General features: G+C 34.7%; 3 protein-coding genes across 3 annotated transcripts; 1 reads left to right on the top strand and 2 right to left on the bottom strand.

The window, feature by feature from the left end:
- Nucleotides 1-205: 205 nt before the first annotated feature.
- On the top strand, nt 206-1,519 carry EV154DRAFT_485165 (uncharacterized protein; the record flags this gene model as incomplete). The annotated part of the gene is made up of 5 exons (XM_051598736.1): nt 206-249; nt 993-1,179; nt 1,231-1,308; nt 1,435-1,442; nt 1,495-1,519. The coding sequence occupies 5 exons, from the start codon at nt 206-208 to the stop codon at nt 1,517-1,519; spliced, it is 342 nt and encodes a 113-aa protein (XP_051453825.1).
- A 2,422-nt stretch (nt 1,520-3,941) lies between these two features.
- EV154DRAFT_485164 (uncharacterized protein) lies at nt 3,942-5,245 on the bottom strand (the record flags this gene model as incomplete). The annotated part of the gene is made up of 4 exons (XM_051598735.1): nt 3,942-4,085; nt 4,400-4,534; nt 4,608-4,851; nt 5,166-5,245. The coding sequence occupies 4 exons, from the start codon at nt 5,243-5,245 to the stop codon at nt 3,942-3,944; spliced, it is 603 nt and encodes a 200-aa protein (XP_051453824.1).
- Nucleotides 5,246-8,188: 2,943 nt separating this feature from the next.
- On the bottom strand, nt 8,189-8,518 carry EV154DRAFT_521416 (uncharacterized protein; the record flags this gene model as incomplete). Its single annotated transcript, XM_051602904.1, has 2 exons — nt 8,189-8,291; nt 8,319-8,518. 2 exons carry the CDS (start codon nt 8,516-8,518, stop codon nt 8,189-8,191), a joined length of 303 nt encoding a protein of 100 aa, XP_051453823.1.
- Between the last annotated feature and the right edge of the window lie 5,575 nt (nt 8,519-14,093).

Genomic DNA, 14,093 nt, shown 5'->3' with positions numbered 1-14,093 from the left:
AGTTTAAGCTTACCACTTATTAAAAATTATAATCATATGGGAAAAAAGTGTTAAGAAAAAAAAGAAAAAGGAAAATAAACAAAAAAGACAAAAGTCTACCCTAAAAATGAAAAAAAAAAGTTTGTTTTGATGGGAACCTGTCATTTTGCTTAATTAGGCAACCCCACATTTAAGAAAATGAGTCACGCACGGCTGTAGGTAGTACATGAACTTCCGCCTAAGCCCAAACAGAAATTCTTACCGACTGCGGTAAAAGCATCATATTTTTATAGAATCGTCTCGGGTAAATATCTAGCTGCTATACAGTTCTAGGTTGTTTTACAGGAAGTTAAACCAAGAGTATTTTAAGAAAAAAAAAAAGGAAAATAAGGTCCTTAAATGCTTCTCTTTAGTGGAATTCTTATTGGATAGATATTAAGAGAACAAAATACATGAAACTTTTTATAAGCTTTTCTTAGGTGGAATTTTTATGGTGTAAGCACCAAATTACCACAGAAGGGTGAAGAAAAAGCAAAGACGTTTATTGAAATAAAAGCATTCCGATTTATTCAGGACAGAAAAATAAAATAAAAGACGATTGTGAAATCCAGGAAGTTGTTTTAAAGTTTATGAAGGACGCAACGACTTCCTTAAAAAGTTTGTTTTTGTACCCGCTACCATCCAGAAAGATTTAGTTTTTTTGTTTTTTTTTTTATATACGGTACATATTTAACTTGATATATATATATATATATATATAAAAATTGCAAGCAAACGACTTGAAGAAAAAGATTTGCAATAAACAATACAAACAGATACCAAAGAAAAAAAAATATCTTTGACGTTGACGTTAACATTTTTTTTAACGCACTCGCTTTAGCCTCCCAAGTTACGACATCATTTTGATTATTGAATATAGACTTATGTAGGGTTGCCCTGGTTACTAGCTTGCTTTTAGTGAAAGCTGTATTTTACAACATATGAGCTATTAAAAAAATATCAAACCATTGAAGAGGAAAAAAGAATTTCCGAAAATATACCAACCTGAGTGGACCAGATGGTGGACACGGAAGGTGGTGGACAGCGGAGTTGGTCCACCAAAATCAAGTAATTTCTCGTCCAAGCACTGAAAAAAATAATTGTGGGTTACTTCTCAGGCTATTTGGTCCACCTTTGTCCCACCTGGTCCACCAAAATCAAGTAATTTCTCGTCCAAGCACTGAAAAAAAATAATTGTGGCTTACTTCTCAGGTTATTTGGTCCACCTTTGTCCCACCTGGTCCACCATCTGACATTAAAATCCTTCCAACATATGTGTCTGAGACAAAGGTACATGAGCTTCCTTTTATTTAAATAACTAAATAAAATTGATTGATTTTAAATAAATGTCAAATCATCTTATAGTTCAGATAAAATGTTATTCTATATCGTATCAAGAAACTTTTCATTAAATAGGTTATCAAGTAAGATTGTTTTATTATTTAAAAATTGAACATTTTAATGTTTGTTCTTCAGGTTAAAGCTTAACATTGACAAATAAAGCAATTTGACATGTATTATTTGATGCCACTTAACAAATAAAGAACTAAATAATATTTCAGTTTCATCGGAACAGTATCCAGCATCAACAATGACCAGTTAGGTTGATCAGTTAAGATTTTCTAAACAAAGAAGAGGTTGCTAAACTCCTTTACTATTTGTTCAAGGTTCTTGTACATATAAGCTTTACGTGTTTATAGTGTTAGTCCCGAAAACGATTCGTGACATACATCTTGTTTACTGAGTGCTAACGGCTACGTTGTGTAAATGAACTGTAGTCGAAGTAGACGTAAACGGGTTAGTTATTCCTGATTCAACTGTAGCCACTTCTTACCAATTCATACTTGAACTGGAGTTAATTTGTCCATGTCTTTTTAGGAATTAACGCAAAGACCTAACTTTTGCTTTGCAGATAAAAAAAGTCTCGTTGAGTTGAATTCAGCTGCTTAATCTTGGTGTCCCTCCTTTTATAAAAACCAGTAATTACTTAAGTGTAAGGTATACATCGTCTCGTTTCTTTTTCTGGCCAGACATTATTATTGCTTTAAGTTTATGGGGGGTTATTATGTACGAACAGAGGTTGATTTTAATGTAAAAAAAAAGAAAAAAAGTAAAAAAAAACATTATAAAAGAGCAGGTAGGACAATTTTTTATTATACTGGCAAGTAAGCTTGTGCGCTTAAGCAGTGACTCTCCACCGGTGCTCAATGAATTAAGCAGGCAGTGAGACTCGGGGTCAAATACCGCTGAAATTGCTTTTTTTCTGTCCCCGCTCACGCGTTCCTATTTTTTTTTTTTTTTCTCAGTAGCTGAATTCCCAAGACTACTCACGGGTTTAGAAAAAAGAATACACCCGGTTTTTTCTTTGATGAAGCAGTCAACCATCAAGTTCTCATGGTGACCACACTGAAAAGCAACCGATCAAGGTTAAGCCTAGCGACAGCCATGGGTTGTACAGAAGCACAATACTTAAATATAAACAAGGTTCGATTGTTTGCTGTTAAGGCTTAAAAAAAAAGGAAACCAACTCGGCTGTATTTTATGTAGCTGATACAATGATGAAGGACGTAAAGGACAAGAAGACTTTAAAGACCCTGTTTCTCTCTCTTGATAATCAGACTGATAATACCATAAGAAAAAAAAAAAAAAAAAAAAAAAAAGCATGATTAACAAAGGACATGGTAGACGATGTAAAGGCAACGACACTCTCTTTCCCCTCAGTATTTATACACACAAACTCTGTATTTGGTGATGAATACATGTGTCAAATTAAATGAATTCCCAACATCGTCACGTATGATTTTTGCTTTTTTTTTTGTGATACACAAATTGGCTTACACCGGATAGTTTGACTATAAACATCCCTGTTGCTCCTTTGTGGCGTGTAATTTACTATTCTATTATACTACTTTACCACCAAATTCCCGTGTATGTTTTCCATTCCCTCCATCCACTAAATTAAAAGCGACCCATTTTTATTGTTCTTACATCACGATAAATTAATACGGAATCCATCGGTCATAATCACCAAGTGATCTTTAAAGAGATAAATAAACTTCCAGATAACATGATAAAATAAATTCATGCCATCTTCCACGAGTGTATATATAAAAGTCTAGTCTTCTGCTTCAGCCATATGCATGATTTAGTAATAAATTGATGTATGGGTAGCTCTCATGTTATAGGGTTTACATCCAGGATTGAGATCGATCTTTAATTAGAAGGGCTTTATAAAAGAGTAAGTATCACAATCTCATTTAACACAAAGAATAACTCACCTCCAATGATTTATATCTTGACAACCTACTAGTGTGTATATGTCTGTTGATCACACATAATTCAAGTTTAAATATGTCAAAGAGGTGCTACGGCCAAAGTTTTGCAGGAATTTCAAATCTTTCTTTGCTTTGCTTATGTTGTTGTTGTGTAGCTGTCCATCCAGTGTCGATATTATGTTCTTTAAGCACTACCCATCATGCGTAGTGGTGGATAAATACAAAGGAGAGGAACAAATTACGTCGATTTAACACATACTGATTGATGAACGTCGTTATCCATGGGAACGGAAAAGGTATTGGTGCATTTTCTTTCCTTTGTCGGTCTTATCCTTTGTTGAATTTACGCTTGTTGAATATCTTCTTGGTGAATGTTTAAAAATGAGCACCTAGAACTTTCTCCAAATACTGAAAAGGTGGAATATACCACCTGAAGTGCGGGTGTAGCTGAAGCTGTTTCACGTCATCAAGTCGGACATGCATATTTATCGACCATAGCATAAAGATTACTAGGCTAGAAATTCAACGCTGACTTTCCTTCTATTTTTGAGCACTGCGCAAAAAACCGCTGAGGAATGGCCATCATCCCAAGAGAACGTGCCAGATCTATTTACGAACAGCACTAGTGTACGGTTGCAGTTTTCGTTTCTATGGTAGACAGCCAAGTGTCTTGACTCGACAAAGTCCTTCTGCTTTAGCCATTTCTGGGCATAACAAAGATTTTTCAAAAGCTGATAAAATTATTTGAAGACGGCCTGGTGGATGTCCTGTTGTGACTTGACTATTCAAGCGCTAACAAAAAAATAAAAAAATAAAAAAATAAAAAAATAAAACCGCACCTCTTTTATTTTTTTTTTTTTTCCACCTTCTCCCACAATCTCGCAAGAAGAGTGTAAGAAGTTTTCCAAAGTTATGCCACCTTTGAAACCAGGTTAAACAGGTAATTATAGAAGCATGGATGCTCGCTTTTCTTTTTGTTCTAATTTCGTTTTTTACCTTCCCAAGGTTTAAAACATCTTGAGCCGTTTATCAGGTATTTGGCCTTCACTCTGATTTATGTTTAGCCTGTTGATCATACTAGTGGATTAAAACCGTAATAATAAAACCAGCAATTTGATCTTGAGATCAGAAAACTTATAACTGCAACAGATGGTCAACAAACTCTCATGATAGTTACCATCACCTTTGGGAAAGGATCGGCAAACGATAGTTCGGAATTCTAAGCAATTTTTGTGGGTTGTCTATAGACGATCAAGATATTGATGAAATTTCATTGAGGATTATGAAAGAATTGAATGCTGAACTTCACTTTACGAGGTATTTATTTGCAACAAGAAGTACAATAGGTGTAATCGGACAAAGGAGAGCCAGAGAGACAAGATCCGAAAGTATTGGTGAGATCAAAAATACAGCAAATTCAAGAAAAGAAAAACAAAAGGTGGATGCGAGATCAAGTATAACATGAGAAGCATAACACGAGAGGTCAAATGAAAACGACGCATAAGGAATACTTTGTGGATAAGAGTGTAATATACAAGGAAATAGAGGTATGTTTCGGCTTGATGATATGAAGATGACAAAAAATAAAAAAATAAGGTGCTGAAAAGTAATGGAGCTACCAATAAAAATTAAGGTATATGGCTACTGTAAATCTATTTCAAAATGTTTGGGAGATTGATGCGAGAGAATATAAAAGGGTGTAACCTGGAGAGTGCAAATTATGTAAAAAGATTCCTCACAGGGCGTAATTAAGAAAAGTGGCAACAGAATTAAATTTGTATGTAAAAAACGAAAATTTTATTTGTTTTCTTTTCTCTATTTGGTTCACTTAAACTGTGCTTGAGGCGGGGGGGATCTTTCAATTGAAAGTACAAAAGCCCTAATAACTGAATCCAAGTTATGACAATTGCTGTTCTTAATACAAGCAACTTTGACAGGAAGTCAGCAAGCATATTGGTAAAAAAAAGGTAGGGCATTTAATAATACCTGCATAAGATTTTACGATACCGTCATTGTTTTCGTATTCTGTAGGTTTCTTTTCTTTTTATAAAATTTCTCTTCTTCAATGACCAACCAATGTTAAGGTCAAGGTTTTGAAGCTTTCCGTAGACTTTTTATGATGAACACACTGAGTCTCTTCTAAAAACGGCTGGGAAAAAAGTGCTTTGAACGTCAGTTTAACTGGTGTTGTTATCCTTATTGTAGTAAGAGTAAAAAAAAAGGGGGGTGTTTCGCTAAGCAAACAGTGGGCTTATTTTATGTCTTCCCTCCGGGGAGATATTGTGCCGAAAGCTACAGCCAAAGTGAACGTAGTCACAGCCTAGGATCGGAAACCGTTTGGCTGTCCTAAAAGATCACATGCTGTAGTGGCTGTCCCTTAGGCGCCTTACACTCTGTAAAAATAAAACAAACTCTTTTCTCTAGAAATCAAAATAAATATTAAAACTTTTGAAAGTGTCTGCTCCTTTGCCAACATGAACACCCATTGTCACCAAAGAAATCACTACCAGTTTTATTAAAAACTTTCCCCTCGAACACAAGTTTGGGACACTAATTGTCAACGTCAAAAGGACAATTGCAAATATAATTGCCCTTATTTTATTAAAGTAAGAACCTCCAAAAATGAGGGAGGGGGGGGGGGGAATTCTCATACTCAACCTATCGAGAATGAACCTTTACGAGTTCAGTACAGAAAATATTTTTTTGAGCAGTAATGGAAATAAAAAAAAAGCACGCGTCTGACTATGCTACAGGGCATTACAAGTATCACAAAACCCAAGATTAGAGCGTTCCCTTTTTTTTTTCTCTTTCAGTAGCTGAATTATCAAGACTACTCACGGGTTTAGAAAAAGAATGCACCCGGTTTTTTTTATGAAGCAATCAACCATCAAGTTCTCATGGTGACCACACTGAAAAGCAACCGATCAAGGTTAAGCCTAGCGACAGCCATGGGTTGTACAGAAGCACAATACTTAAATATAAACAAGGTTCGATTGTTTGCTGTTAAGGCTTAAAAAAAAAGGAAACCAACTCGGCTGTATTTTATGTAGCTGATACAATGATGAAGGACGTAAAGGACAAGAAGACTTTAAAGACCCTGTTTCTCTCTCTTGATAATCAGACTGATAATACCATAAGAAAAAAAAAAAAAAAAAAAAAAAAAAAAAAAAAAAAAAAAAAAAGCATGATTAACAAAGGACATGGTAGACGATGTAAAGGCAACGACACTCTCTTTCCCCTCAGTATTTATACACACAAACTCTGTATTTGGTGATGAATACATGTGTCAAATTAAATGAATTCCTAACATCGTCACGTATGATTTTTGCTTTTTTTTTTGTGATACACAAATTGGCTTACACCGGATAGTTTGACTATAAACATCCCTGTTGCTCCTTTGTGGCGTGTAATTTACTATTCTCATATACTACTTTACCACCAAATGCCCGTGTATGTTTTCCATTCCCCCCATCCACCAAATTAAGAGCGATCCAATTTTATTGTTCTTATATCACGGCAAATTAATACGGAATCCGTCCGTTGATTAAATGTTCTAATCACCAAATGATCTTTATAGAGATAAATAAACTTCCATATAACATGATGAAATGAATTTATGCCATCTTCTATGAGTATATACAAAAAAAGCCCAGTCTTCTGCTTCAGCCACACGCATGCTTTAGTGATAAATCGATATATGGGTAGCTATCATGTTAATGGGATTATGTCAAGGATTGAGACAGAATTTTGATAGTATCACAATTCCATTTAACACAAAAATAACTCACCTGAAACGATTTACATCTTGACAACCTACTAGTGTGTATGTGCCTGTTGATCACACATAAATCAAGTATAAATATGTTATATAGGTGCTACGGCCAAAGGTTTTGCAGGAACTTCATCCCGATTTAATTTGAACTCATTCAAATCTTTCTTTGCTTTCAATATGTTGTTATTCTGTAGCTGTTCATTTATTGTTGATGTGTGCTGTCTCTGTCTTTTAAGCACTGCCCATCATGCGTAGTGGGGTGGATAAATACAAAGAAAGGGAAAAATTATGTCACTTTAACATATAATAATTGGTGAACGTCGTTATCCATGGGGACGCAAAAGGTATTGGTGCGTTGTATTTCCCTTGCTGGTCTTGCCTTCTGTTGAATCTACGCTTGTTGAATATCTTCTTGGTGAATGACTAAAAATGAGCACCAGAATCTTCTCCAAATACTAAAAAGGTGGAATATTCAACCTGAAATGAAGCTGAAACCGTTTCACGTCATCAAGTCGTACAGGCGTATTTATTGGCCACAGTATAAGGAGTGCCACGGGCTAGAAATTGTACGCTGACTTTCCTTCTATTTTTGTACATTGCGCAATAAACGACTAAGGAATGACCATCGTCCCAAGAGAGCGTACCAGATCTTTTTACGAACAGCATTAGTATACGTTTGCAGTCTTTGTTTCTATGATAGACAGCCAGGTGTCTTAACGCGACAAAGTCCTTCTGCTTTGGACATTTCTGGGTATAACAAAGATTTTTCAACAGCTGAAAAAAAAAAAAAAAAAAAAAAAAACGCATCTCTTTTTTTTTTTTTTTCTCCCCACAAACTCGCTAGAAAAAGTGTAGGAAGCTTTCCATTTTTATGCCACCTTTAAATCCAGGTTAAACAGGTAATTATGCAGGCATGAGGGCTCGCTTTTATTTTTGTTCTAATTTCGTTTTTAGCTTCCCACAGTTTAAATCATCTTGTACCGTTTATCAGGTATTTGACCTTCATTTTGATAAATGTTTGGCCTGCTGGTTTAGACTAAAGGATTAACACCGTGATAATAAAACCAGCAACTGGAAATTGAGATCAGGAAACTTATAACTGCAACGGACGACCAATAAATTCTCATAATATTTGGGAAAGGATCGCCAAACGACAGTTTGGAATTATAGGCAATTGCTGTGGGCTGTCTGTCGACAATGAAGATAATGACAAAATTTCATTGAAGCTTGAAGAATTGAAGGCTGATCTTCACTTTACGAGATTTTTATTTGCAACAAGAAGTACAATAGGTGTAATCGGACAAACGAGAGCCAGAGAGACAAGATCAGAAAGTACTGGTGCGATTAAAAATACAGCAAATCCACGAAAAGAAAAACAGAAGGTGGATACGAGATCAAGTATAACATGAGAAGCATAACACGAGAGGGCAAATGAATACGACGCATAAAGCATACTTTGTGGATAAGGGTGTAGTATACAAGGAAATAGAGGTAAGTTTCGGCTTGATGATATGAGAAGAACAAGAAATAAAAAAATAAGGTGCTGAAAAGTAATGGAGGTACCAATAAAAATAATATATATGACTACTGTAAACAGTTTGAGGGATTGATGCGGGAGAAGATAAAAAGGATGTTGGCCAAAATGGTGTAATCTCGAGAGTGTGAATTATGTTAAAAGCTTCCTCACAGGGTGTACTGTAAAAAAATGGCAACAGATGTAAATCGGTACATAAAGAACAAAGAATTTGTTTGTTTTCTTTTCTCTGTTTGCTTATCTTAAAGTGTGCGTGAGGCGGGAGGGGGATCTTTCAATCGAAAGCACAAAAGCTCTCATAACTTAATGTTATGACAGTTGCTGTTCTTAATACAAGCAATTTTGACAGGAGGTCAGCAAGCATATTGGTAAAAAAAGTTAGAGCATTTAATAGCGCCTACATAAGGCTTTACGATATGGTGATTGTTTTCGTATTCTGTAGGTTTCTTTTCTTTTTATAGAATTTCCCTCCGTCAATGACCAACCAATGTTAAGGTCAAGGTTTTGCAGCTTTTCGTAGACTTTCTATGTTGAACACACTGAGTCTCTTCTAAAAACGGCTGGGAAAAAATTACTTTAAACGTCATATTTAATTGATGTTGTTATCCTCTAGCAAGAGTAAAAAAAAAGATATTTCGCAAAGTGAACTGTGGGCTTATTTTACGCCCTCCCTCCAGGGAGATGTTGGGCCAGAAGTTACACTTAGATACAGCCAAAGTGAGCGTAGTCACAGCCTAGAATCGGAAACCTATTGGCTGTTCCTAAGAGATCACATGCTGTAGTGGCTGTCCCTTAATTGCCTTACACTCTGTAAAAATAAAACAAACTCAATTCTCTAGAAATCAAAATAAATATTGAAACTTCTGAAAGAGTCTGCTGTTTTGCCAACATGAACACCCAATGTCACCAAAGAATTTACTACCAATTTTATTAAAAACTTTTCCCTCGAAAACAACTTTGAGACACTAATTGTCAACGTCAAAAGGACAATTCCAAATACAATTGCCCTTATTATATTAAAGTAAGAACCGCCGAAAATGGAAGGGGGGGGGGTTCTCATACACAACCTATCGAGAATGAATGTTTACGAGCTTAGTACAGAAAATATTCTTTTGAGCAGTAATGGAAACAATAAAAAACTCGCGTCTGACTATGTAACAGGGTATTGAGCAGAAATTCTAAGGTATCACAAAACCCAAAAGAACAAAACTTTGGGGGAGGGGTTTTGTGAGTCTGATAAATTAGTTTTAAAAGATTTATCTCAACTATGAATGACTGACACAATCCAACAGGTAGCATATACGAATTTTATATTTGGTATATTTACAGTGCGTGTAACAGGGCCTCTTGAAAAAATCCAACTCTTTGGGATAGCCAAAAGGTACCCGATCCTAAATGACACAGAAATTTTAAAGTGGCCGTATGTGGAAATCGATGTAATGATCCCGTAAAGAAAGACCATAATGAGATGTCAATAACAATAACATTCATCCTTAAACTGTGTATATCTTGTAGCACACTGTTCAGGGGAAATTGTAGTTCTTAATAAAGGTAGCTGTGGCACCTCATTGTGGCTAATGTAACCTTCACATATTTTCATATTAATGTTATTTTTTAAATGAGTATGCCTTATACTTGTATGAAGGATGATATGAGATCTAGCCTATACATAAAGTAAATGATCGGTATTTAATGTAAAGTATCGATAAAAGATATATTTAGGATTATCAAATTGAAGATTTAAGAAGTGTAGATCGAGTCATATATTAAGTATATAGCCTCAATCACGACACTGTACCTGTGTCTATCATTGTGCCTGATTTTTTCTTTTTAGTATTTCGGGTCTGTGATGGACGTTCTGATGTAAATGATGAACTTATTTTAAAGGGAGAAATGGTCACTTTACCTTCATACAGCTAGACATGAAAAGAGTGTCTGAGCACATGCTAAAAAAGCTATTGGTGATCTAATAAAAAACATTATATACTAATAACGCATTAGTATACGCATATAAAAAAAAGTAAGTGGTTATAAAATTGATAACAAACTCAAGAGATTTGTTCAACGAGTAAAACCTTGCTTATTTAGGGGAAATGAGTTACGCAACCCAGCCTTTTCACGCTTGAAGATTGTACTCAGATCTTTTACTCTTTACTGCCCTTCTTGTAATTGCAACCCAGCCTTTTTCTGCCCCCCCCCCCTCAGATTTTTTTTTATTCCTTACTGCCCTTCTTTTCATTGCAATCCAGCCTTTTCCCGGTCCCCAGATTTTTTTACTCTTTTGAGAGTCGCGTATCGAGCGAGGGAATGCAGTTTGCCCAGTCGGGTGGCTTGACATGACTTTTAAAATTTGAATAGCCTCAGGCAGACAAAATTTATTTTGTCTACTACTTACTTCCCTGCGTGTTTTTTATTTCACTAATTTTCTGCACAATGTAGCTTTTTTTAAAAAAAGCATATTCAATACATACAGAATATTGTTTTATGGGGTTTACTATTACTTATATTTTTTTTAGGCAGATACATTCTTTTCATGACGAATAATAATGAAGATAAAGCCCCTACCCTATAGCTGATTTTTTGTTTGACTCAAATTTGTTGTGGTTTTTGCCACCAAAGTTTGCTTGAATTGTCACCAACTGGTTTTGTTTTGCTTTTTTCTTTTAAATTTTTGCTGCAAACAAATTTGTATGCAAAATGAATAACAGTTACCAACTGAAATTGTGTTAGAGTTGTTTGCTGCTAATAATTTTGTACGCAAACAATCAACTGAAACTAAACAGATGTCTGTAAGTATTTCATGCAAGTGCTTTTTGCTGTGAATGTAGCTCAGAGCTTCTTGGTTTGGTGCAAAGAAGGTCTGTTCTGACAACCCCAATGATGTTGAAGCGCTAAAGGGAGAAAAGCTTGGAATTTGTAAGAGTTCACTTTGGTTTCTGATTTTTATGCAAAATAATTAGAACGCTGGTTGCTACTGATGGGGGACATAGGCTAAATATAGCTACAGAGTAAATAAGGCTTTCTAAACTCAAATATTTATTGAAATGTCTTTTGTTTTCTTCATTACCCCAACTTCCCTCTTTAGTACTTTAGACGTTAGTGCAAAGCGTAATGCTTTTGTTTTTTCATCTAGCTTAATAAATTTTTAGTGTTGCTGCTTTCACAATTTGCTAATGAACGTTTCTAAATTATACAGTAACTAGTTTTATTCATTCAAGGGATGGAGCTGCTTTTCCTTTTTTGTAGAATATGAAAGTATATTGCGAACATGTATGTAAGTTTGGCTTCATTCTACGCTCATCAAAAAAACAAAATATTGCAACCTTACTTACTCGTTACTCTTAACTAGATGCGTTTTTACTCAAATTTATCGCCCCTCCCCCTTCATGGCACTTGCGTTGTATTTAAATAACTCTTAGTATTTACCTGTATCCTTCAGGCCCGTAGGGATAATTGATTTGACTCAGTTCAAGTAAGCTTTATTTTATTTTATACTGTTTAGTCACGTATCTAAACTTCTTTTTAATCAAAGCATTCATTCAAAGTACTCTATATCAGCATTAAATTATTTTCGATCTTGTTATGAAACAAATGACTACTATTCAACATATTTATTGCCATCAACAGGTCAGTTTTATCGTTTTTTAAGGTAAGCATTGATATTTAGTTAGGTTTGTAAGTGTAGTTCGAAAAAATGATGTCGCACGTATTTTTAGTCGGTACATGATATCTCTGCCTCCGCAATAATCAGCAGTAGAAGGGACGTATTTGACCGGAAATCAATTGAATGTATAATTAAAAATTCACATTTAACAATGTACTTCTATTGAATGCAATTATATGTATAAGAAATAAAAAAGAGGACGCACCATAAAATCCGTAACAATTTAATAATAATTAGTTGTTTTGGGGTAAATATGCAGGGAACAAACAAAAAATATGGCTGTTTAACGAACAGAAATTTACAACTCTTGTACGGTTGACGACAGAAGCTGCTTAATAACTAACAATAAAGTTGTACGTTTTACGAAAAAGCCTGGTTGAAAAGCAAACTCGTCAATTTATACGTTTTTTTAACAGAGTTGTATGGAAAGCGTTGATGCCAGCTATTTATCAAACAACTATTTGGCAGTAGCACTTGTTGATTTTGTCAACAAGTTTTCCGCCATAGTGCAACGAACAAAGAGAGACGTGAATGGGTAGAAACATGGTCAAAAAAAAAAAAAAATGAGCTACACTGATAATTGTATTTTTATTGATGAGAGCGCATTCGACATTAATATAAGGTCGCCTACAACAGGATCAACTCGAGGTACTCTTGCCATAGTTACAAGTCCTTCTGCACGAGCAATCAGGCATACAATTCTAGGAGCAATTTCAACACAAAATTATTAATTTGGAAATTCGTGTTCCCTTTACGCTAAAAAGACTAAAAGTCATGGGAGCCCAGAAATGAAAGGCAACTGCTGTAAAAGCAAAAACACTTGGAAGAACAAACGCAGGTCATTATACCAACTTTATCCATAAAGAAAAAAAAAAAACTAAGGATGAAATGGACAAGTATTCCTAGTTTAAACGGTCTTACATAATCACGGATAATTCTCCAATTCATGGAAAAAACGATAATTTCAGCCAATGAGGATACAAATGTGTTTGCCTTTCTCCTTATTCTCCTGAGCTTAATTTTATTGAGTAATTCTGGGCAATTGTTATGCTTTAGAAGGCCTTGAAATCGTTTCCTTTCTTTAATTCCACAAGTTTTTCCAAGGTTGGCACATTTGGACCCTGTACAAAAAATGGGTTGTTTATGGTTGTTCGAAATGAATTAAAACGAGAAAAAAAAAAAGAGCTTTCCATGATTTCTACCTTTTTTTCTGCAAAACTATCCTCTTTAAGCCTACTTTTGCTACAAGGTCCCTGGATATTAAACTTTTACTTAGACAACCCTATACCCAAAATGCGTAGAAAAATTATGCGCATCTTTTAAGCTTACTTTGGAAAGGATTCAATTTGTAAAATTCATACTTTGTCTAACAAAAACTTGTTTTTTTAATTATGCGTGGAATATAATTTTTCTAATAACAAAAATGCTCTAAAAACAAAACCAGTGTAAAGAGCATTAAATTTGGGATACAGTTATATAGAAACACTTTGCATTTAATCTACAGGAAGGGTATTCAAAAGGTTGATTTGTTAAATTTGTGATTTTCCTCGAGGTATACCCTTTGTGGTTTGGCCAATTTTAGGTGTTTTCAAAAAAATCTTAAAATTAAAATTTAATGATTTGATATGATATTTTCAATAATTCTGAGCAATTTTTTGGCTTGAAAGAACGTACGGGGATGACAGTTTACTATACAAAAAATTCAATTCAAAACAGCTTGTTAGGCAAAAAAAAAAAAAAGGAGCAGGAAAGAGTTCATTGTCAATATTGGGTAAATTATGGGCAGCTTTTTTAAGCATGAGAACATGAAATCACATTGAGCGCATCTTT

This window comes from Mucor mucedo (assembly GCF_025094135.1).
Source record: "Mucor mucedo strain NRRL 3635 chromosome Unknown EV154scaffold_108, whole genome shotgun sequence".
Taxonomy (NCBI): domain Eukaryota; kingdom Fungi; phylum Mucoromycota; class Mucoromycetes; order Mucorales; family Mucoraceae; genus Mucor; species Mucor mucedo.
The sequence above is the reverse complement of the archived record's forward strand: the minus strand, read 5'-3'. Positions and strand labels throughout refer to the sequence as shown.